This window comes from Anas platyrhynchos, chromosome 19, assembly GCF_047663525.1.
Source record: "Anas platyrhynchos isolate ZD024472 breed Pekin duck chromosome 19, IASCAAS_PekinDuck_T2T, whole genome shotgun sequence".
NCBI classification, from domain to species: Eukaryota; Metazoa; Chordata; class Aves; order Anseriformes; family Anatidae; genus Anas; species Anas platyrhynchos.
The window spans coordinates 1,116,365-1,140,164 of record NC_092605.1 but is presented as its reverse complement, the minus strand read 5'-3'; the positions used below and the strand labels follow the sequence as shown (position 1 = coordinate 1,140,164).

The following is a 23,800-nucleotide window of genomic DNA, read 5'->3' as shown; positions in this document are numbered from 1 at the left end:
GCCTCAGAGATCCATCAGCATGTCCCCAAGGCACCACGTCCCCACGTCCGATCCCAGGACCCTGCAATTTGGAGCCCCCCAGGGCGTGCACACCTCGGGGCCTGGTGCTGTGCCCCTCTCATGGCGCTGCCTCTGCGGTGCCAGCTGCGGTGGGTTTTGGTCGGGCTCAGAAGCAGGGACCTGGGCTTGTGGAAATCTCTTCTGCCCAGGATCTCGACGTGTAAGCGGCCTCTTTGTGTGCAAACAGCCCCAAATCACACAGTGTGCCACCTAAAAACATAACTCCGCTGTTGGACACGGCTCCCGGCCTCTCGCCCCTGTGGCACTGCCCCTCCCCACCTCCGTCCCACAAAGTGATCCTCAGACTGAAGTATTTCTGCATTTATTTTTTATTAACCATTTATCTGTTTGTAATTGTTTTACTCTCACATTACAATTGTGTTCTGTTTGTTTTTTTTTTAATATTTTTTTGTTTTTGTAAAATAAATAGAGATAAGTGAACTTTTAGGTAGGATGCTCTCCAGATCCTTGGTTAAACTTCATGATTGAATCTCTGCGTCAGACCTGTGAAAATACAGCCCACACACACGCGCTTAGATGAAAGCAAAACAGGCCCAGTTAGTTAAAAACCCATCTCCTGGCTGCGCCGGCTGGCGGGGCACCCGGGAACGCTGGTGAGGAGCAGCAGCTTCCCACTGTGCACCCCCCCATCTTGCCAGGTATTTCTTGTTCCTTTGACAAATACACTGATACAAGTTAAAAATCTATCGTTTGTTTTTTTTAAGCTGTGTATGTTAATCGGTTACGTGTAGATCCCAAACTGCCCCCACGCCTGCCCGAAGCCCGCTGCTGGCCCCGGCGGCGCGGGGCGCGCGGGGTGGTCGCAGGCTGGGGGCGCGTACCGCTGGGACAGGCTGGAGCAGCACAGGAGCAGCTCAGTGGGTCAGGAAGAGGCACAGCTCTGTTAGACCATAATTAACTTTTGGTAACTCCAAAGTGGACTTCTAGGTAGTATTTCCTCAAGTTTAAAGCCTTTGATCCATCATCCTGGTGGCCCTCTGCCTCCCTGCTACGGGGGGACAGCAGCGGTGCTGACGGGTAAGGACGCAGCGCCCAGCTTTTGGCTTCTCTCTTCCTCCACCGTTCATGAAGCCTCGCAAAATGAATTTCCAGATGTGCACACGGCGTTTCATCGTCAGCTTCCCTGCAGCAACGCTGGAATAGCAACCGGGCCAATTCCTCTAACCCTGCACCCCTCGACGTGCAGGGAACGGGGTTATCTGGTACATGCGGAGCGGTGCTGGGTCAGATCCACTCTGCAGGTGCCGTGGCAAAGGTAAAGCCACCATCTGCACGGTATGAGAGCATTTCCCAGCCCTTCCCTCATTTGTATGTCCACCACCATCAGCCTCGTTGCTGGCACAGTTTGCTGGGAGCCTGCAGACCCAGTATCTTGGCCAGAAGAAAAACCGTGGTCTTTAGGATTTAGGAAGCCTACCTTTGTCAATGCAGTGATTTTTGCACAAGCGCAAGTTCTGTTCTCGGGCAGCTAAATTGCACCACAGCAGCACTTGAAAGAAACCTGCCCTTTGGCTTTGCCTACCTCTCCCCCACAGTGACCTCCAGACACATCGTGGACTTCAAGGGACAGAAACATTCATCATACAGACTCGGAAGGTGCCGATAATGGAGCTGCCTTTCCCCTGGGGAGCTGGGATAAAGCTGGTTTGCTCTAAGCAGGAAGACCCCTGCTGTCTTCCCCCTTTAGTGATTCTCTTGTGCTCAGATCACGTGTGGCTGGTTACACGCCCAGTCCTTGCAGGGACACACAGACAAGCCACAGCCACGCACGCAGTGTGTGTAGCTGCAGGCACCCAGCCACAAAGTGCACAAATACTCGTGTCCATCACCTTGCTGAATATTAGCACGTTGGAGCGAGATGAAAGCGTGTGGCTTGAACCCGCAGCCTCCCCTGCTGGCTGGGCAGTTTCCAGGTTATCAAACGTGCTTGCGGAGTTCACTGCGGGCAGGGCAGCGACTGCAGAAGTGACAGTGACAGAGACAGCCCAGCCTGCACCAGCACCACGTGCTTGGGTGGAAAGTGGTAACTGCAGCGACTTGCTGGGCTGACAGAGATGCTCACGCTCTTTCTTCCCTCTTTCCTCCACGTGCACCCTGATGGTATGGTGGCATCCAGCTCTGCTCCATCACCTCCTCGAGCCGCTTTCCTCAGGATCCCTGCAATCCCTTGCCACCAAGTCGTCCTCTGTCTCTACTTCCACTGGAGGGGAAGCTGCAGAGGGGATAAGGTTCACGCAGAGGGGACGTGTCCCTGCCTCCCCTGCCCACCTCAGGTGGCGCAGGAGCAGGCGCACGGTTCTGCAGGTGAGCAGCTTGAGTCTCGCTGCCCTGCCAGAGGAGTTGCTGTTTGGCATGGGGGAGGCAGCAGCTGGAGGGGTCCCGTGGTCAGCTCGGACGCACAGAGCTGTAGGCGAGTCCTGACTTCAGACCTCAAAGCAACCTACGCTCCAGCAAAACATGGAAACAAAGACTAAAACAAAAAGCCCTTTTCAAGGGTACCGCCTCATCCAGTCCAGAGCTCAGGAGCCGTGTTCCTAACAGAGAAGCCAACCACTGGAAACAAAAATAAAATGTTCCTTTTCTGTAGCTTTTAGAGGATACAGCTGAAAAAAAAAAAATAGGAGATTGTCTCTCTTCCCCTTGTCAAAATCATCAGTAGCTAAGTCAGGAAAAAAAAAAGTTCAAGTTACGGGTTGCAGCAGCAGCCAACACTAAACATTCAAGTCGATAATTTCACTATGTACATTATGGGTGAGACACGGCCCTGCCTGCTGGGACTCCCTTCTCCGGTGACGCTGCCACGAGCCGTTATCTGATCCGCTTCTCCACTGAGTACACCGAGATGTAGTAGTCATTGCTTCCGACTGCCAGATGAGGCTGTGGAAAGAGCAAAGCAGGGATAAACATACAGGTGTTCTGCAGTGATGAGAGGCACGTCGCAGGGAAGATGGTAAGGGGTGACATTTGCAGCAGTGACACCCAGATGCTGGAAAACTCCTCAGTGCATCTGCCAACGCCGCTCTGACGACATTTTGCCAGGACCGACACTGTCGCAGCGAGCTCTGAGCCCGTTTCAGCCGGAGGAATAAATGATGGGGACTGTTCGTTGCCAACACCTAGCGCAGTTTTTCCAAACAACTGCAGATCTGCTAGTTAGGAACAGTCGCCTGGACTGAAAATTAACGTGCCCTCTCCCAAGAGGCCCGGGCACAATCCTGGCCATGGAGACCCGGGCTGGATAGGGTTTGTGTGTTCATTTAAAGAACAAAATATTTCAAATCATCAGCCACTTCTTCCTTCGTCCCCCAAACTGTAGGACAGCAAAATCACCGCTGAGCTTTCTGCAAGGTGACTTTTCAACAGCAAACGGGAGATAAGCTCCCCTTTAAACCCCATTACCTTTAGGATGTAAAATGTGTGTTAACTTTGCAGAAAACCAGCTTTCCTCCTGCCTGTCCAGCTAATACCACATCCGAAGATGGCATTGCTCTTCCCTCCTCTCCTCCAGGCCCTTCATCATTCCCACTGCTGTTCCCATCACATATGAAGTATTTGTGTTCTGATTGGCAGGTTTCTAATAAAACTCCCTAAATGCCTTCTCCTCCTGTTTTTCCTACCCATTCACATCAGTTTTCAATCGGTCTTTCAATCTCCTTTCTCTTATTCTCTTCTCTGTGTGAGCAGCAGTCATAATGCAGATGGGCACCCGCCTCCTAATTAAGTAGCAAACAGATTCTCTAACAACTGACTGCAGAGCCACCTCACCTATACTCAGAAATTTCCTTTTTACTCTCTTTTATCCTAGACTTTATCAGCTTGTAAGCTTTTAAGTTTTCTCTTTTTTTTTTTTTTTTGACAGTTTTTCTGCTGCACAGCATTAGGTCTTCCTACAGCCTTACATAAGCAACAGTGTAAAAGCAGCCCCGGAGAAACAAGGGTGAGCCTACTGTCTGCAAGAACAGAGGCACGGAATAAATAAGCACACAACATTTGGCACGCTGGAAGTGAGAGACTGCACCTCTCCACTCAGCTCCAGGCAAATTCACCTTGGAGGATTTCTGTGGCAAGAGACAGAGCTACACCAGGCGGCAGACCCAGGGTGATGGGATCAGTACCAAGCTGCCCCACAGGTAAAAAGGGCTCAGCAGCTGGGACATCAGCACTGGTGGCACCCGAAACAGGCTGGAGGATGAGCAAGGAAGGACTCGGGCTAGAAAGCAGGCTCAAAGGGCCTTCAGAAAACTGAGCTGGGGCAGCAGCTCTCCGTGCTGGGGGAGTCTCTGTGCCTTTCCCTCATCCAACACCACCTTTAACTGAGAAATGCACATTCCAAAATCCCAAAAGAGAATACAGACCCAGTGAGGATGGAAAGCCAGGCAGCTGATGGCTCCAACTCTTTGTCCCATAAAACCATCGTAGTATTTGATATTGTTGATCAGCTCGCCATTTCCATTGTAGATTGCAGTGAACTGATTCATTGAGCCACTGGAAAGGAATGAAGAGAACACGGTGTCATTAACAACGTTGTGGGAACACCAATATTGTTGCCCACAGCCCCTTTTTCAGCTGGGGAGACCTCAGCTCATCAGCCTGGTGTGCGAGGAGCTCTTACAAGCAGTGAGATCGACTTCAGCTGTACCATGGCAACCTCAGCACAGAGAGATTTGCAGAAAGGCTCGAAGCACAGCCCCTGTTACAGTGTGTGACAAAGAGAAAAGATGGAAAGCTGATGTAGGTGCTCCCTGGAAGCAGCCCCCCTGCAACCTCCAGGACTCCTGGCTGCGGACCGGGTGCTGGTCCCCTGCTCCGTGCCCAAACACACACATGCTGAATTTATACAGGGACCTGACATGGGAGTGAGAGACAGCACGCCGTCACTGCTGGCAGGGGGATGCCCTAAGGCATGGCAGGGCTAAAATACCCAAACTGCAAACACGGGAACAAAACTGCACTTTTTATGGTGAGGTTAAAACAACAAAAAACACGAACGATGTCTGCAGAGACAATTTGTCCTCTCTTTCCACTCCAGAGATGCAGGAGGTGAAACTGGAACTTACCATGCAAAGAGGTTGGCTTGTGGGTGAATGTCAAGAGCCGTCAGCCCTTTGACTATCTGAAGGACCTTCATGGACTCTGGCATCCGGGGGTCGAAGAACCGCACGTCTCCGTTCACACTGCCAACACAGGAGTTTCACAAGGTCAGGCTGTACCTGGAGCAGATCCTACAGCCCAGGGAACTGAGCTGTGTGCCTGTCTGCGAGCTGACCACCTGAATCAGGGAATTAGGGCAGAGAAGACACGCACCCTTGCCTTCTCTATCAGCGCAGCTGAATTTCCACTGATGTCACTTTTATTTGGTACCATCCACAAAGCGTTAAGAGCTGTGCAAACAGCCCTCAGGAGCGATCCATTAGTACTTTTATCACTTACAGCCCATCACTGAGTGCAAGTGCCTTTACTGGTATGTCATACCCAATACACTAAGCTACATGTCAGAACCGAATTCCTTCTCCTTTTCACAGTAGGAAATTGTGTTAGCGAACTGTAACCAGATGGGATCTGCTGGTACGATCTATGATGCCGAATGCCTGGGCGCAGCCGCATGTTCGTGCTGTCCAAAGCACTCTGTGGACCAGGCGTAACAAATGTTGCTTAACACTCGGGCGATATGTCAATCCTATTAACGACTTTATCAGGGAAAAGACAGGGGGGAAGGCAATAATGGCAGTGACAAGGTACCACACTTAGGAGATGAAGCACTTTTCCAAGTGCATTTCACAAATGACTCCTCGTTGTTAATTGATGTCTCTGAAATACATCAGCAGAATCACATCTGTTGGAAGAGAAGAGGGTACATCTTCCCCTCTAGCCCTGGAACAGAGGGCTGAAGGTTTGCTGTGATACATCTGCTCTTCCGCGCTTCTTAGAAGAGACTGGTGTAGGGAAAGACCCACAGAAATCTTACGGAAACTAAAGGCAGCGCCAACTCATCTGACCTTATTCTACTGGCAGCAGAAGGAAAGCTTTTGGCAATACAACTTTAAAACGTTTTTTCCAAGTAGTACGACAAGATGACCACGTACAACTACAGAGTTAAGAACATCTGAAAGCATTAAGGAGCACATTTTCTTCAATTTCTTCACCTCTGGAATATCTAATAGCAATCAAAAGGCTGTTATACAGGGATACTTATATCATTATAAGAAACTGCAACTCCAGCTGCCGCATAATTAAATCCAAAACAAATTAAACTTTGGGTTGATTTCATTCCTAAAGACTGGATAGAAACATTATTTGAGACAGATCAAATATACAGTAAATTCATTTAAAGTTCTGAACCTCAATACGATTGAAAATGGTTCAGAACATATCGGAAGACCATGTAAGAGCTTTAAAATGGAAACAAAATTCTGTGACGAGGGGACTGCTTATGAGAACATGGTTTTAATTAAGCACAACCCAACTGAACAGCAGCAGTCATCAACAAGTCTACAACAGCTAACTACTAAAGCAGGATATTTGGGTGTTTAAGCACCTTTTCAGACAATGCTGTCAGCCTCATAGAAGCAGGACTGCCGATTAATTAGATGTAGCTTCCAAACGAGACATGGGGAAAGACATTGCCCTAATGTCCTACATAACTGTGCTGTCGCTGTAGAGCTCATCAGTAACTAGGAAACAAATCTACCGTACATTCACCAGGTCCAAATTCTCCCATTATTCCACACGAGTATTTTGGGGGAAGTCACTAGTGAGCTGCTGGAGAGTAGGAAAATGCTGTGGTGGCACGAGCACATAGATCAGAGAGGCTGAGCAAAACCCTGAGCGGTGAACCACTGCTGAGAGATGGAGAGATGCAGAATCTGGGTCTGAGTCACCCAGCTTGTATTGCAAACTCCCATCCCTGGTCTGGATGAAATTTCTCTACGATTCAGAGAATTACTCCACAAGCAACACAATGCCTTGAAGCTCTTTTTTGGGAAATAGTTATGCCAGGCCCTCTTACATCCTAACATTTGTTGTTTTTTTTTTTGAACCTTGCTGTCAACCAAAGGACGGTGAATTGGGATAAACTGAGAGTGGTGTGGTTTGTCTTAAACACAGTTCTTTTGGGACAGGACCACACCTGCCTTTTGAGGTATAACCATTTTCTCAGACTTTTTCAATCCTGAGAAAAAGCATCATTTGCTCATGAGGGCACTGAGGAGAGGGAAAAAATGAGCCTTCAGATACAGGCTGGCCAAGTATACGAGCCTGACCCCTGGGATTGTTGAAAGAGATTACAGAAAGGAAGATTAAAAACTCTAATATGTGAGCTTGACAAATCTGTCAGCGGCATCACTTAAGCCCCTTTCTGAAAATCTTAATAATTTTTTGCTGGCCCATCCCCCACTCCAGGAATGTTCTGCACCCTAGAAAACTGTTTTGTTTTCATTTTGTAATCAAGAAAAAGGGCCTCTCTGTGTGCAAACAGCGGTTTTGTGACAATAAATTATATTCTGCTGTTCTTTAATGGCCAAATAAGTGTATGCTGCTCTCTATGCAGTATTTACCAGGCAGCAGAAATGGATTTATGTGTAGAAAATTGCTAAACAGCAAAGTAATCCTGCACAGCAATATGCCCAACAGATGCAACATAAACCTCCTTCCTTCTCGTGTTCTATCTCAAATGACCCCAGAAAGATGCTGGCAATCAAGAAGAACAACCATAAGATATGCTATATCTAGCTGAGGTTTCTGGTTCACTTGATTCCTCCCTCACATGCCTCGTGATAGTGATTTCAGCACAGATACCTTCTTGTTTACTCTCAGACCTAACCAACAGGCTTCCAAGGAAAGCTTCACTTTTTTTTTTTTTGCCTTCTCTCTACCACGTTTGAGCAGGAGTTAATTACTGAAGTAAATGTCAACCTAAAAAGCTTTACGCTCTTACCTTCTGAAATACCAGAGGTGGATTTTAAACTGAAAAGCAAGCTGTGTTTAAGAGAAAACAGCTCAAAGAGTAAAAGCTCTTTTACCTGACACTCATTATGTTGCCTTCAGGATGTTTCTGCAGGTATGCCTTCACCACCCAGGCTGTGTGCTCTCGGTAGGTCATGACACGGCTGGGAAACAAGCAGAGAGGAGAAATGTGAAGGGAAGGCGGAGGAAATGCCAGGATCCCACTGAAGCTGGGTAGTTACCATTCACTCAGAGCCATCCTCCTGTCAAACACGCGGATGGAGCCATCACCCAGCCCCGCCACGATGAGCGAACGATGAGAATCACACGAAAGGCTGGTCACACAGCTGTCTGCTCCGGTGGGGATGTCCTAAGGAGAAAGCAAAAAAAGCCCAGTTGAGACCATGATGTGTCTGCAAGTCTGCAACCCCAAAGAAAAGGTGCTAGAGTCAAGGAGCCAGAGGCTCCCTGCGCCCTCCTCCTCTCCCATTCACCATTCTGTACATCAGTCCAAAACTAAACCGGGGTTAAACCCTGATCTGCACTGGTGCAAAGCTTTTCTCCAGGCTCTCTGGACATGACCAGAAGTGAAGGAGTGCTGGCCCTGAGGATGACGGTCACTGCTGCTGTCCTGTGTCAGAGCCATGCAGCCCACAACTCGTCCCAAATTGCCCAGAGAAAGAATTCCAGCAAAACCAGCTTGTGGCTCTGGTTTATAAACCAAAACCAAGGCAAGGTCTGTTTTGGGAAGGAAACGTTAATGTTATTCTCTTCTAAAAATATCTAATTAGTTAAAGTAAACGGCTAGGAGTTATTTCTCCATAAACCATCTTTTTTGGCTATAAGTTTTGAATGCCATTGGAATGGCAATAAACCCAGATCTAATAAGGTTTTATTTTTTTAAATTTTTTAATTTTTTTTTTTTTTTAGCATTTAGCTCTCTTCCTCCTTTCACCATTAGGATCATCACTGCACCTCTGCAGCACCCCAGTGTTTGCTGCAACGGGCCAAGCTGAGCAGGGGACAGCAGGACTGGCTGAGTGTGACCTCCCTGCCCTCCCAGCAAGGCAGCGAGTGCTGCTGCAGCAGCTCTGGTGCTCCTGAACAACGTCAGAGCCTTACAACACAATGAGCTGCCCAACTACAACGCGGTGCCACAAAATCTTTTACGCAAGATAAAGCCGGCCGGTGCTGTGCCACTTATCAATCCTTGCTTTAGGACCATGTGACAGGAAGATTCAGGTTATCTCATTAGATGCCAGGCACTGTGTGCATTAAAACAAACAAACAAAGATGGAAAAGGAAGACTGGAGCTTGCATGGACAGCTGTGCTAGGAACGTGTTGCACACTCTTATTCTGATGCTGCTGCTTTCCCCCTTTCTACTTGCCATAAACAAAAGAATTACTTGGAATTATGTCTACGAAGGGTATAAAGAAAAAAAATCAATTGGAATAGGTATAAACTAAGTAATATTGCCAAAGTAGGATGACAATCAGGAGACACGTTAGAACTGCATTAGCTAATTTCACACTTCAATCCTATTTTTGCTTCTGTGCATATTCACCTTTCCTAGCTGCTATTCACAGCCTTGGCTGAGTGCAGAAGCTGTTGGCTGGAGGCACCAAACTTCAGGGGCTGTTTTCAGACAGCTATTCTAACTGCCTAAAAGCAGATCGCGTCTTTGAAGCAGAAACAAGCAGCAGAAGTGAAAATGAAGTACTTGCTTCTTCAGCTACATCCAAAGTGCTTCCAGAGGTTCACTTTTTTGCAGTTCAAAGAGTGGGAAGGCACCTTTATTAGCTTGGATTACACAGCTCTGCTGCTCTTTGTGCTGAGTTTCAGTTTCCCAGTGTTACTGAGTCAGGAAGTTTCAATCACTTGAATTTCAACACAACCAATCTTTGTAATTAAAAAAGAAACACCGTGTTTTCAGATACTTTCAATACAATCATTAATCCTCGTCATTTAAAAGATTTTCACCTCCTGAATTTTGATGTTCCCTGATTTACATAGAAAAAACAGTATGCGAATGTAATTAAGATTAACATAGACTTAATTATCCGGCATTGCAGGGTCAAAGTGTCATAATTAATGTTCATCCATGGGTAATTAATTTCTAGCAGCTTTGAAAACTAGTCTTCTCTTTTTGTCTCCAGCATGGTGACTCCATTCTCACAGACCAGCTGCTCCTCCTTGTAATTCCTCAGAACCTTTTACTTGCATTTCTTTACAAATGCTTGGATGGTCCGAGTGCTCTGCCACCAAAAACTCAGACGGTCCGAGTGCTCTGCCACCCGGCCAGCTCACCGCCAAGTCTCCTGAAGGATGTTTGTGCTATTTCACCTGTGTGCTCATAGGAAATCCTGTCTGCATCCTGGTGACTGCCTCTGGATTTCAGAGGCCTCCCCTTTCCCAGACGCTGCCGCTCACCATCCAGAGCAACAGCAGCAGCTTCCTGACACAATTCCTAAGCACGTGCTCAGTTTACATGACTCTGAAGCAGGGAAGCAGCAGATCCAGAACCATGGGGCTGTCAGCTCTTCACAAAGTCTCAGATGCTTTGGCAGTGCACGAGGAGCTAGCTCGGTGTGTGGGATGCTCTGGGAGAGAAAAGGTTAGTGGGACAAACACGCAGATGTTACCTGCACTTTCATTTCCCGATCTGTGTCCCAGATCCGGATTATCCTCACGTCTCCCGAGGTCATGAGGAGCCCGGTTTCTTGTTCCCAGTCGACCACCATTCCTGCTCCTAGGAGAAAACACAGGCAGGGTGTGCAAATCACTCTCCTCGTCAGCACAGGCGCTCATTACAACACCAGTTTCTGTAGCACAAGGCTGTGAAACCTATCGTCATTAGAGAAAATTTACAATTGCATACACACACATCCATACATCCTCCAAATAGGATTAAATCAGCTGGTCATGGATTTCAGTCCAAAATATGTCTTTTACCTCTTTGCTAGCCTAAATGCTCAGAAAAGCCTAGGAGCAGATGGCCTCCATGGGCAGGAGTTACAGCCCTCCGGGGACTTTGGGAAGCTGCTGGGGTCTTCTAAGGGAGTCCGAGTAAGTTATCCACCACCTTACAGGACACCAGACTAAACGAGGACTGAACTGGTGACATTGCACAGAGCGAGAGGTGAGAGTCTCTGGATTGCCACGATTCCTCATTCTAACAGAAATCTGCCCGTTTCTAAACAAGGAACAGCAACATCATTGCTGCAAGGCACTGAATTAAACAGCTTGGTAGGAGTAAAAACTCATTTGCTACACTGACAAATAAGGAGGGAACATTCTGCAATTATCCTGAGTAAAATACATTTATTAGAGCTTTTGATCCTCATCTTTAAGGGCCAAACCTGATTGCTCATTGAAGTTTACCAAAACGTCCCCTTGTAATTCTCTTGCAGCATGGATGGATTTTCTATCCCCCAAACACCTGACACTGGCATCTGCTTGCAGACAGGCTGGTAGACTGCATGAGACGAACTTCCCTGGCATGGCAATTTCCAGAGAAAAGTGTATTTCACCTCCTTTCCCAGCTGGGGGAATAAAATGACCAAAAGCTACAGCGCGAGCTCCCTCACCTGAGCACGGAGCACGCAGCCAGCAGAACAGAAGAGAGATTTGGGCCAGGGAAGTAACTGGCAGTGAAACCCCTGATTCGGTGGTGGGAAATCTCCAAGGTACAAATTTTGTCTCTTTAATTAGAAGAACGTTTGTAGCCCCTGTGTGCTGCCTCCCCAGCACGTCAATGCTTTGCTTGAAGCAGAGAGCTGTACACCAGCTACCTGTTGCTGTTCATACTGCAAAGGCTGACCAACCCCAAATCTAGGGGTTTTCCACTTTTATTCATAGGTAAAAAATAAAAAGAAAGAAACAACAACAAAAAATAAGCACGACATGAGTGAACCTGACGAGAACTCCAGTTTTTGCCTGCTTGCCTTTGCTCGGGCAGGGCTCTCCCTTTGCCAGAAGCAGCAAAGGTTTCCTCTCCTCTCAGCTCGCTGTCCTGTGCGTGCCCAGCTGGGACTGCTGCTGGGAGAAGTGCTCAACAGCCACACACAACACAAACCAGAGCCCTCCACAACGCGTTAGGACTGGGGGCTCCTGCCCTGAGCCTCCTGGTTGCCTTCAGGGGGATTCCTCTATTCCCCTCTGCACATACTCCAAAGACAAGCGCACACCTGGCTTGTCCAAAAGGGATGAGCACGATCAATGATCACGCCACAACTCACTCCTAGGAATTAGCCCTAGCAGGACGCTAAAACATACTACAACATGCTTTTTGCCAGTTAAGGACCATAAGTACACTTTTTACCAGACCAAGCACCTTTACAAGTGGAAACAAGAGAAGCAAGTCACGAACACTGAGTTTTTTTCCCCAAAGATGATGAAATGAGCTTGTTTTGTACAGACCCAAATAAAACGTTTTGCCCATCCCCTTCCTTAGCATCACATTCAAGCCGTTTCCTGATCTCGCTGCATACCATTGAGAAGATTACTGACGTTTATTGACAGCCTTTCATCTTACTGAAGGAAATTCAGGACTCCCAGCTAAGCTGGGCGCTTGTACCTTTATCTTGCGAGCCCAATTGATTGTTACTTCAGATTGCCTGGCGGGAGAGAGGGCTGCTCGAGAGCTGAGGCAAACAAGCAGGCAGTGATTTAGATGATAAACATCACCGAAGTGTTTTCATTTGTCATCTTGTTTATGGCCCATGCGACAAGATAAACCTGGCAGGCTGAGACAGATATTGCCATTACCATCGCTGATGGAGTTAAGTAAGCAACGTGCTCTTAGGCAGTTTTAAAGTTCCCAATTTTCCAGTTACGTTGCCCGGTTTGAAGCCAACGATTTCCTTCAGTCTGATGGGTGCCAGCAGCCCCCGACCTGCCGAGGTCCCAGCATCCTGCGCTTGGGGACGGAGACGGTGAGTTCAGAGCCAGGGGTGGCAGCGTTTGTGCTGCCGCTGCCCAAGCTTCCCTTGGTGCACCTGCGGGGAATGCGATCACTGAAAATATTTCAGTGGGGAAGAAGCCCCAGAGCGGTCTCAGTTGATGTAAAAGCAGTACAGAGAGCTCCCATGAGAGATTACTGGGTGCAAAGGACAAGGGTTTACCCCAAAAAGAGGAACTGAGGGAAGGAGAGGAGGGGGCGATGCACACAGGGCAGCTCTCTCCGTGCCGGCTCCAAAATTTCACATGGGTGCGTGGTGGGGCTGGGGGGGCTGGCGTGGAGACAACGCAGCTCCTGCCTCCCTTACACAACGTCCCGAGCCTGTGTAACCCTAACCTCTGCTTGGGGAGAGGCGAGTGCTCCCTGAGCACTTTGCTCATCCTGTACCAAGCCATCCTCCCTTCCTCTTGCCAGCCTTATTCTCTGCAGAAAATACCACCCTTGCTTCTCCTCAGCTTACAGGGTGCTCACATTGCCCCAAGCAACAGAAATACCGGGGTATTTGCAGGAAGGCACAGGCAGGGAGGGCTCCTGGCTTCCTCAGGGTGGGAAGGGAGCAGCTCTCCCGCAGCCCCCATCCTGCTGGGCTCCGTCTGCAGAGGTCGCGCTCGTGCCGGAGCTGCGGGGACTGCGGGGCCACGGCTGCAGCCCGGGGATGCGAGAAGCCTCCGAGGCTCCTTCACGTAGCAGGGTGAAATGCTGAACTGGAATTAAACGTCTGGAAAGAACAAAAGGCTTCGTACACTCCCTTAAGCTGTTTGGAAGCGTGTAACGGGGAGAGATGTTAAATTCCAAGCTGCCACGCGCGGTGTGAACCGAAACAGAAATAGCTGCACTATTCCTAGGTAAGGAGAAATGTTTTCGTGGTGGAAATGATACAGCGTTGGCTCATGTTTACACGTGAAATTCCTAGTATTTTGGGATGAGAAGCAAACGGGGACATACTACTAATTATCACTTCCTTTTTAATTAACAGAGGTCCTTCTCCAGGATGTTCCAACCGAGACCGCAGCTCACCTGCTGCGTTCTGGCTCGCAGGTGTGCCATGGAAGCTGCTTCCCAGCCTTACTGTGGCAAAAGGGCAATAATATATTCTGCAAACACCATCTCAGCTCCTCGTGAGCCACCTCACGAGGTTCGTGCATTACCTGCTGCCCTATTTCCAAGCTCCCACCTACTTGCAGGGCTGTGACCCCACCGCCCCTGCCTGACACTGGCTGGGAGTGGGGCTGAGCCACAACCAGAGGCTGAGGAATTGCAGGGACAAGACCCTAACAAGACAGTTAATGCATCATTAATTAAGGTTAACACTTTCCCGTAAGGAATGCTACGTTCTCAGATAGCAAGCAACAAATCTTGCACAATTCAAGAAAAAAAAAAAACACACCAGTATTTTTTTTGTTGTTGTCGAGTCTTTTAACACAAATACTCGCAGTTCTGCATGATGCGAGATGATATACAAAGCAACACATCAATAACCGTTCTTGAAGCTGTAACTTTCTATTGCTGTTCCCTCCGAATTCCCCCTGAGCATCAGATATTTGTCTCGATGGGATAGTTCCTTGTATAAATTTCAATAAATAACAGCGGTGTTGAAAGCAGCTGCATTCTGGGTGTCTGCACTTATTTTTATCATGACTGGAACGTGGCCAACTTGCACCGGGCATTTCAACGAGATCAGAAATACCTACACAGACCACAGAATAAAAGCGTCTCCGATTCTGACTGATGATTTTTTAATCACGGGCCCTCCTGGTTGAGCAATGAGGCGCATCACTGTTTTAATTTCCAGGAAGCAGTGGGAGGGTTGTGTGACCTCACTCTTCATTAATTTCTACAACATCCTTTCAGTAAGTGTCACTCTTCTCCTGCCAAGGACTATGCACAGCAAGGGGATAGAGTACCTGTGATGCTGGGAAGCCAATTGAAAGAACACAAACCCCTGGAGCTGCAACTTCTCCAATTATTTCATTTCTGTAAAAATATCTGACCAGAACTAAGGAGGTTCTCCCCAACTTCATATTCCTAAAGGACGTGGTAGCAGCCCCTGGGAGGTGTGGGAAGACTTCACTTTACCTTTCTCTCTCCCCCTCTTGTTCTCCAGCATAAGCCCCGTTTGATTTTGATCTGCTCCTCCTGCAGGTTAGAGCCTTCCCTCTGCTGAGGCTCTGGCACAGGCTGCCCCACGTGGCTCGGGAGCCCCGCAGCTCCCCGAGGCACCTCCTGCCAGGAGGCCAACTTTGATTTCTAAGAATGCTCGGGCTGCCTTTCCAGCCTCTCCCATCTGGATTGCTCACCAACTGCCAGAAGAGTCAGCATTATTCAAAGCAGAGCAGAGCCTCCAGAGGGTAAGGTCCTGTTTTTCTGCAGAGCAGGTATTTGACGTCTTACATTTCGCATCGGAAACCCCAGGAGAGCAGGAAGCAAGCAGGGAACTGGCAAATATGCGCTTATTCTTCCCTGCTCGGCATAAGTAGAAATTTTCTTGAGGTAGGTCAGATTGTGGCTGTTTACACATCAGAACTAAAAGCCCCCACGAGGCAGCGATGGATAGAAGTGCACGCGGGTCAGATGCACGCCCTCCTGCTAACACCACCTCCTCCTCCTCTGGTCAGTGGTGTGCTGAGACACCCCGAGGAGCTCTGCTGCAACAGGAGGTGAAGCAGCCGGGGCACAGGGTCACACCAAGGCACCCCGAGCCTCCTGCCAGCTCAGCTGCCTTGGGGACGCCGTACTTGCCAGCTGCAGGCTTCGCTCTGTGCTCCCGTGAGTTTTAGGGATTTCTGTGCTGACTTGCACGAGTGGCCTGGTACGACCTGAGCTGTTATTAAGTCCTTGGTCTTCCCGCAGCACATCGCTGATCTGCGGCACAGCAGCGCACGGTGACTCCGGCCTCACCCGAGGCATGAGCGGAGGCAGATCCTTACCTTCCATTCAGCAAAATGCCCACAGAAGGCTGGGCAGTGAGAGCTGGGTTTTGGTGCTTTAGTGACAAACTGAGTACACTTTACCTGAATACAGCTGGTTTTATTCTGCTGCCAGGCAAACGGCTAAATCTGCTACGTTTTTATGACTTCCTCGGTGAGGGAGGAGGAATCCTTTTGCTGAATATTTCACCAGGAAAACACCTGGTCAGAAAATGCTAATGAGCGTTTTATATTGATTCTCAGTTATTTGTGTGCTTGGGACAGAGGGCACTGGCTTGGCATTAGCAGCATTGATCTCACGAAGGAGTGCCTGGTGTTTCCTTAAGCTGCTCAGCCTCCTGCTTTACCCAGTGGGGAATTCCCCGCAGCCAACTCGAGGTAATTTTTGCCTTTCCATTGGCTGGTGGATTTTTGAGTGAAACACAGAGCCAGGATGCTGAAAGCAACGCATCAGCTTTGCTAATTTCTATCCTAGGCTCCAAGCAGTAAGAGATCTGCGCAGACCTCGAGCTGAAGAGCTTTGAACTGCACAGCACCGCAGTCACCTTTGCTCTGTTCGTCACTACAGACACACTCAGCTCTTATCAGCCAGCAAATATTAACGAGTGGGAAGGCTACGTCAACAGCCACATCCCTGTAGGTGCAGGCACACGAGGATGCCCTGACACAGCAGCCATCTGTTCCCCCCAGAGCCCTCGGCAGCAGAGGGGGGCAGGCTCCGGGCTGCCCTGGCTTCTACAGCCGCAGGCTGGGGAGTTCATTTGCTTTTCTTCCACGTGAAAGAACAGAACTCGTACAATTTATTGGGCATATTCCTGCCAAAAAACTAAGCCCACTCTTCTAAGCCTCCTCGGTAAGATTCGTAAAAGATTCTTGAAAAGCTTCTCTTTTTCAGATATTTATAGCAGAAGTGCATTACAAATAACCCCAGCACCACTTTAGCTTAACGGCCGCTCACATTTGGAACCTGTCAAACTCCTCTGTGCAGGGATGCTTTGAAATCTTCCTAGAAATTGAGATCTCTACATCCCAGAAACCCACCCGGACTTCCTCTGACTGCAGCTGTTTCAGACACAAACACAAGGCAAGGAGGGGGAGAGGGAGCAGCAGCAAAGCTTTCCAGGAACCACGAGGACCCAGCAATCATTCAAAAACAATACCAAAAAAAAACACAACAGTCAACCAACCAGACGTCAGACGAGGAGCTCCTTCCCACCCCAGCTGGTGATAGGTAACAGGAAAGAAAGCACTCACCTCCCTGTTTACTTCTGTCAAGATAGATTGAAACCCTTCGGGCCAGACCTGTGAGAAGACAGGGATTAAGGGGTTGACGCTAAGGGTAAGTTGGTCAGCCAGAGCAAAAATAAATCTTCAAAAAAAAAAGGATTAGAGAAAGCAACTCAAATCAAAGGAAAGGACATAAAAGAGAAGCAGAAGCACCAAGAGCAGCACATGCCTCCATCCAGAGAGCAGGCATTAGTTCAGTCACAGCATTTCCTGGGAGCCATCAACAGCGGCGCTGGTCGTGTGTGCAGTGAGTGCTCTGGCTGCCTGACAACAGCACAGATTTGACATTTCTTCTCGAACAAGGAGACTCCTTTGTATGATCTGGTCCCTGTTCTGAAGTGAAATGTATCAGGAAGTGACAGACAGAAATCCAAATCGCTCCTGGCATCTGCACAAACCGAGCCACACACCACGCACCAAGCGGCTCCGTGAGGGGCCTGGCTGCACCGCGGCTCCTTCACCGGGCGGCCGAGCTGCTCAGCACCCAGGGCACACACACACACGTTACAAGAGCTCCATTTAAACGGCTCTTACGTGGGAAGCGAGCCACGGACATGGGTTAGCTCCCATCCACTGGCAGTTCCCAGGCAGTAAGAGAACACTGCAGCCAGCAGGGAATGGGAGGCGGATTGGGGTGGCCCTGGAAAGCCCGAGCACAGAAGCCCAGGTTTTTGGGAAGAGATCCTGAGAGGTGTCCAGCCCTCCTGGGTCCCCACAGAAAGAGGCTCTGGCTCCCCTCATTTCCCTTAGTCCCAAGGAAGCAGTCCAAAAAAGCTGCAGAGGCACAGGCGTGAGCACTTGTTGGAGGAGACAGCTGGAGAGAACAAAGTCAGAGCAACCCCGAACCGAGCTCTCATGCAGACAGGGCGGTGGGTTACTGTGCTGCTCCTGCCATCACAGGAACTCCAAAAGCTTCCTGCTGTGAAATCACAGCTTTGGAGCACGTCAGATTTACATTCTTCCTGCACTGCTCATAGAAGATGCTTAGCTTTTCCGACATCTTCTCTGCAAAACTTATCATGGCTTGAAACACTACGGCGATTACCGACGTGTTTTGCCTTTTTCTCTCCCCTCCCCTCTCTCATATTTGTCACGTCAGACAAAAAGTAACACTGCTACATAAACACCTGGATTTTAAGGGACTTTCTTGGTGCATCATGAGTGCAGATCTAAGATCAAAATCAACAGATCTCACATTGGAAAAAAAAGAAGAGAAATAAAAGGAGTGCCCACACGGCAGTTTGACAATGGTTAATTAGAGGCTCCCCCACCCTGAGTCTGAGTCTCAGGTCAACTGAAGTGCAACAAACTGGGGCCAAGCTGCTGCTGGGTGAGCCCTGCAGTGCAGATGGGGGTTAACACACTCACGTCTCTGCATTAGCTCATTTCTCTTACCTTGAGCTGCCTGACACAAGCAAGGCCCAAAGAGTGCGAGTTTTGGTTTTGCACCTCACTTTGCATCACGCCCCCATACCCAGCAGCCCCTCAGTGTCTGTTATTGTCAACTTCCCATTGCTTTGACAACACAGTGATGCTTTTCAAGCTTCCAGAGGATGTGTTTGGGCTTTGTGCATCCCTCCCTCCTTTTATAAGAGGGACAACCGCCTAGAAAAGTTGGTATTCAGGTTGCGAGAAGATTATTAAATTCAGAAATGAGCATAACATGGGAGAAAAGGTTGGGAGAAGAGAGAAGGAAATCAATAGTGAGAGCAAACAAACCCCAGTAAAACTCCTGAGCTCTGCAGCTTCAAAGATGCATCCTTGGTTTTATGAGCCAGTGCTGGACCACAACTGTGGGCTTGGCAGCAAAAGATGACTGTTCAATAGAGCGTCTCATTTCCAAGGGGACTTGATCTACATAGCTCTTTTGAAGTGAGCACAGTTATTTCTCTCTCCACAAAAAACCTGCCCTTTTCTTCTTCTGAACCTAATTCTATTGCTCTGAAGGTGAAAGGCAAAGAATACAGGGCCCAGACTTCCTAAGACCTTACCAGAAAGAAAAAGGCAAAAAAACCAACTGAAAGAGAACAGGTTTAAAAGTTCCAACACACTTGTTTTGGCAAGTGTAACCATTCAACTCTTACAGCTAAATCAGTTCTTGCCTCAGCTCTTAACCTATTTTGCAACATCAAACATTGATGCCCTGGTACAACCCTTTCTTCTACATTAAAGCCCTGGAGAAAGCAAGATAAGATCAGCAAATGCTGTGCCTTTGGAAGGTGCACGTAGAAAGTAAGGCAGGGAAGGGAATTAGCCTGAAGGTTTGGTCTACAGCTGTCAGCATCTTCCCTGAGCACAAGCGATGATGCAGCAAGAAGCTGGTGATAAGCTAAGAGCAGGCGGGGGGAGTTCCCGGGCATCGGCTCTTCGGGTGAGTCCAGCACCAGCACCAAGGAAGCAGGATCCTGAACCCAGGCATGGCAAACATTAACCAACGTCCTTCCCGAAAACTGCTGTTGACAAGAAAGCAACAGACACCAACGGAACGCTACCGAGGGCAACCTGAGATGCCTGCTGATTGCTTTCCTCGCTGCCTAAGGAGGAATTACCCCGCTGCTTTCGTCCTCCTTTTCCTGACATCGCTGCAAAGAGCAAGGTTTGACCACGGCAATTTTCACAGTATGCTGCAAACTTCCAGCAGCTTCTAATCAGTTTTGTGCACACACTTCAGCGAGGCACAGAGCCTAACATTGCCTCAAATACAGTTTCTCTTTGCTAAAACACCAGAGATGGACCATGAGGTATTAAGGAAAACACAACGGATAGGAGCTCAACAAGGCAGCACTGGTAAAATCCAATGAATAGCTAAAAGAGCTGTGTCAGACTCCTGTGATGAGCCCCGCAGGCTCCAAAATGAGAACTGTCAGATTTTAAGGTCAGAATGAATGATGATGGTCATCTCATCTGACCTCCTGCACAGCACAAGCCAGAGAACCTCACCCAGCAATTCCTGCATTAATCCCACAAGCACTGATTGAACCGGAGTGCACCTAGTAAAACTTGTAGCCTTGATTAAAAATATTCAAGTGACAGAGAATCACCATTAGAGCATCAGTACATTATCGGGTCTCAGGAGAATGAAACGTCCACCTCCTTTAACGTCTTTGAAAACAGACTTCAGGGTTACCTAAGCTAGTCTTCTGGTTTCATCCTGTGTACGGCTGGACACCAGTGCCCCTTTTTACACCTTTTTCTAAGTTTTCTAACATTCAGTGCTGGTCAGTGTTTAACTGTGCTGTCCTGTATGTCTCAGATTTAGCTTGCGTATTCTCTTGCCACCTCCTGACACACAATGAGCAGTGGAGAGTAAGTGCTAAAACTGAGCTAAATGAAGTCAGAGGTGCGACATGCAAAGCTGTGCAAAGGCTGAGCAGCCCATCAGAAAGAAAGAGGCAGTACGTGAGCCACTGTCCCACCGACAGGGAAGGAATAACCTCCTACCACCATGAGCGCAGAGCAGGACAGTGCCCAGTTCCACCGTTGTTCTACAGCTCTCTCCTTAGGAACAGCCTAGAGGAACGCTTGGCCAAAACAGCTGCTGTGAAGCTTGCGAAGGACAAGAACTTTGTGCCCTTTTGCTCCCCAGCAAGAGGCTGCTCTGGTTGTTTCTCAGCACGTATGTGAGGTTGTTGTGTTGGGCTTTTAGTTCTGTTGGTTCGTTTTGTGAGGACTGGAAAAGTAATTCCTCACCAAGTCTTGGCCAAAGGCCGTTCCAGAAAGGCAGAGACTGTTAAACAAGGATGTTACTGGTGGCTGAGGTTGAGAAACCCATTTTACTCTACCCATCCCTAGAAAAAGCCCTAACATCACAAATCATTTTTACCCCCTCCGCCCCACCTCCCACAAGAAATCTTAGTGGGGACCTACCTCGTGTAGTTGGCAGCATGTCCGACAGCCCCTGCCAAGCAGTTACCATCTCTGGGTTCTTTTCCAGGTCTGCAAAGTTCTTCCATACTCTGATGGCACCATCATCTTGGGAAGCACAGAAAAGACAACACAATGCAACGCCACCGCTGATGCCACCCTCATAATTACTCGCGCACAGTACAGAGAAGAAGAGAAGCAGAACTGGAGTCACACAAACTCCAAACCCAAGAGTGTCACTTGAATTTAATACTTTTTATTAGAGTTGTTTTTTCTTTAATCTTACATCCATAAAGCCTAAAGGATTGTTCCACGGGGAACTGTTCTGGAAGAGCTTTTCTCCTTCCCACAAACAACACCTGACATTAGATGTTGCTCTATGTCTTTGACCAATCCATTCTAACTAGGTCTTTTCTCTGTCCTCCTTGCTACTGGTACTAAGTTCCACAAAAATACCCTCCTAAATACAAAATACAACCCCACAGAAGAAGCTGAATCAAAGCCCAGCCCATCAGCAGCAAATCTTTCAAGAACATGATGTGTTTTTTTTTCAATTTGCTCCCCACCTGTGAAACTTTTGTGCTACGAATCAATACATTGAAAGAAAAATGTCCTAAAGGCACTCTCAAATCCTCTTCCACCTCTCTTAATTATACCCAACCCGTACGTTTCAGCATGAAGTCTGAAAAGCTATTGAAAACACTTAGACTGACAGGTTTAGAATGGTTCCTTGGGAGAGAAGCGTATCTTACCCACAGCTTTACAGACCAATGAATGGGAAAGAGCTCTTCATGCTACCTTACGTGATGCAACAGGGCATTCTAGGGAACTTTGTCCCCTGGGTGACATATAAGGACCAGAGAGACTCACACAGAAGCTCAGAACTGTTTGAGAAGCGCTTAAAATAAGCCCTGTCTGCTCTAGACTTAAAACAGCACAAGCAACAAAATCTGATTTCTTACACATTGATTGCAGCATGATTTCCGTTCAGCCCTGGGCAGCAGCTTTTAACTAAGAGCACGTTGCCCGAGCTGTTGTGTAGGAGCTCACCGTGACTTTGCAGGGATAGGTAGAGACTCAAAATGTCGTAACAAATAGAGCTGTGATGGGAAATGGCTTCAGCAAGTGTTTGATTTTTCAGTTAATTGAGAGCATTTGCAGCATTTACTTAAGTGGCTCAGGTATTTCAGTATTGCCAGAAGCAATTTTCACGTTTGATCCTGGAAGTGCCTCCTCAGTTGAGACCACACAGGCAAGGCTGAGCCAAGGAAGGGCCAAGTTGGGCCACATTCAAAGTGGGGAGAGCAAGAGGTCCAGAAGAGCTCACACAGACTCGAATTCTGCCACCATACACGGGGACACGCATCACCTACCTGTGGCAGTGAGCAGCAGGGAGCAGTCCTGTCCGTTCAGGTACTCCATCGCGGTGATCCTGGTGTACCGAGGGTTCCCGTTGTGGAAGTAGTCCAGCTTTTCTCCTTTCTCCCAGTCCCAAAAACTGCGGGAAGAAAAAATGTCAGGTCAGTTCTTGGTTCTCTGTGCAAGCCATAGAAGAGATCTCATAGCAGCTAAACCAAGAAGTGCACATGTTGCAATTCTATTTGTTTTCCTCCTTCAGCATCATTTGATTAGTAACATAGGTCCACCTTCTGCAAAAACAGAAGAAAAGCCCAGTTGCAGGTAAGTTGCAAGGCCCCGGTGCCATGCTGACAGCTGCACCACCAACCTCCAGGACTTCGGCCCCGTCTCCCTGCCCTCCAGAAGGGAAGGCTGGCCCTTGAAGGGCACGGGGAAAAGAACAACAGCCCACAACTCTTCCTGAGATAACCCACGCACACTGGATGTGCCACGTAAGCACAGGGCGCACACGTTCTGCCAGAACCCCCCAGAAGCTCTCACCAGATGCTGTCTTTGTCGGCTACCGCGATGCAGGGCGTGAAGGGGTGGAACTTCACCACGGAGGGGACGCCGGGGTTCCTGTTGAGGAAGATCTGGTCGTCCAGCCGGGAAATACCTGAAGGGACGGGAGGCAGCCAGGGCTCAGCACCCGGGAGCTCCCCAGGGACGGACAAGGCTCAGCCCCCAGCCCCCAGCCCCCAGCAGCATGCAGCAGCCCCCTCCTCCTCCCGGGGGCTCCCTTATTTTGGTTGCTGAAGAGCACAAACAGAGCAAACCCAACCAAGTCCAAAGAAATACTCGCTCGTGTTGCCCCCTCCCTTTTTTTTTCCAAAAAAAATAAAACAAAACATACTTTATTCAACTTAAAGTATTTTGATTTAGCTTGCAAATTATTTATTTAATCTTTTGCTTCAGTTCTTTTAGATGCTAGGTTAACTTCCAAATGAAAAATGTATTTTCCACCGAGACATTAAAATGATAGCTAAATACCTTACCCTCCTCTCTTCAGAACGGTTTGTGATTCACAAACAGTTTGGGGATCCCTGAAACTGCATTTTTGGCACAGTATGAATTCATCACACAAAACTGCAAGCTCAAGAGACGTTTACTCAGTTCTAGTTAGTTTCAAAATGCATCCATTTAATCTAATTTTCATTAAAGGATTCTAAGTCTATCTTAATTCTTTCTACTATTTCAGAATTTCATTTTTTTAAATGAATGCTGGCACCGCAGTTGCTCAGGTCAAGCAACCAAATATGAACGCTGTCTAGAAAAAAAATGTAACTTCTTCAGGCAAGCACGAGCAATCCCCGTTCTTGAATTCAGAAAGATCCCCCAAG

General features: G+C 48.3%; 1 protein-coding gene across 4 annotated transcripts in view; it reads right to left on the bottom strand.

The window, feature by feature from the left end:
- Positions 1 to 371: 371 nt before the first annotated feature.
- RPTOR (regulatory associated protein of MTOR complex 1) overlaps positions 372 to 23,800 on the bottom strand; it is a 135,415-nt gene continuing 111,986 nt past the window's right edge. For 2 of the 4 annotated variants that reach the window (XM_072025750.1, XM_072025753.1), the window contains 10 exons: positions 22,962 to 23,076; positions 22,436 to 22,560; positions 21,066 to 21,170; positions 17,166 to 17,213; positions 10,667 to 10,773; positions 8,265 to 8,392; positions 8,100 to 8,186; positions 5,139 to 5,255; positions 4,437 to 4,566; positions 372 to 2,958 (listed from right to left, as the gene is read on the bottom strand). In XM_072025750.1, the coding sequence (XP_071881851.1) occupies positions 2,890 to 2,958; positions 4,437 to 4,566; positions 5,139 to 5,255; positions 8,100 to 8,186; positions 8,265 to 8,392; positions 10,667 to 10,773; positions 17,166 to 17,213; positions 21,066 to 21,170; positions 22,436 to 22,560; positions 22,962 to 23,076 (1,031 nt within the window). In that variant the 3' untranslated portion in view covers positions 372 to 2,889. The remainder of the gene's footprint in view (positions 2,959 to 4,436; positions 4,567 to 5,138; positions 5,256 to 8,099; positions 8,187 to 8,264; positions 8,393 to 10,666; positions 10,774 to 17,165; positions 17,214 to 21,065; positions 21,171 to 22,435; positions 22,561 to 22,961; positions 23,077 to 23,800) is intronic. The other 2 variants (XM_072025751.1, XM_038165299.2) reach the window with 1 other exon arrangement.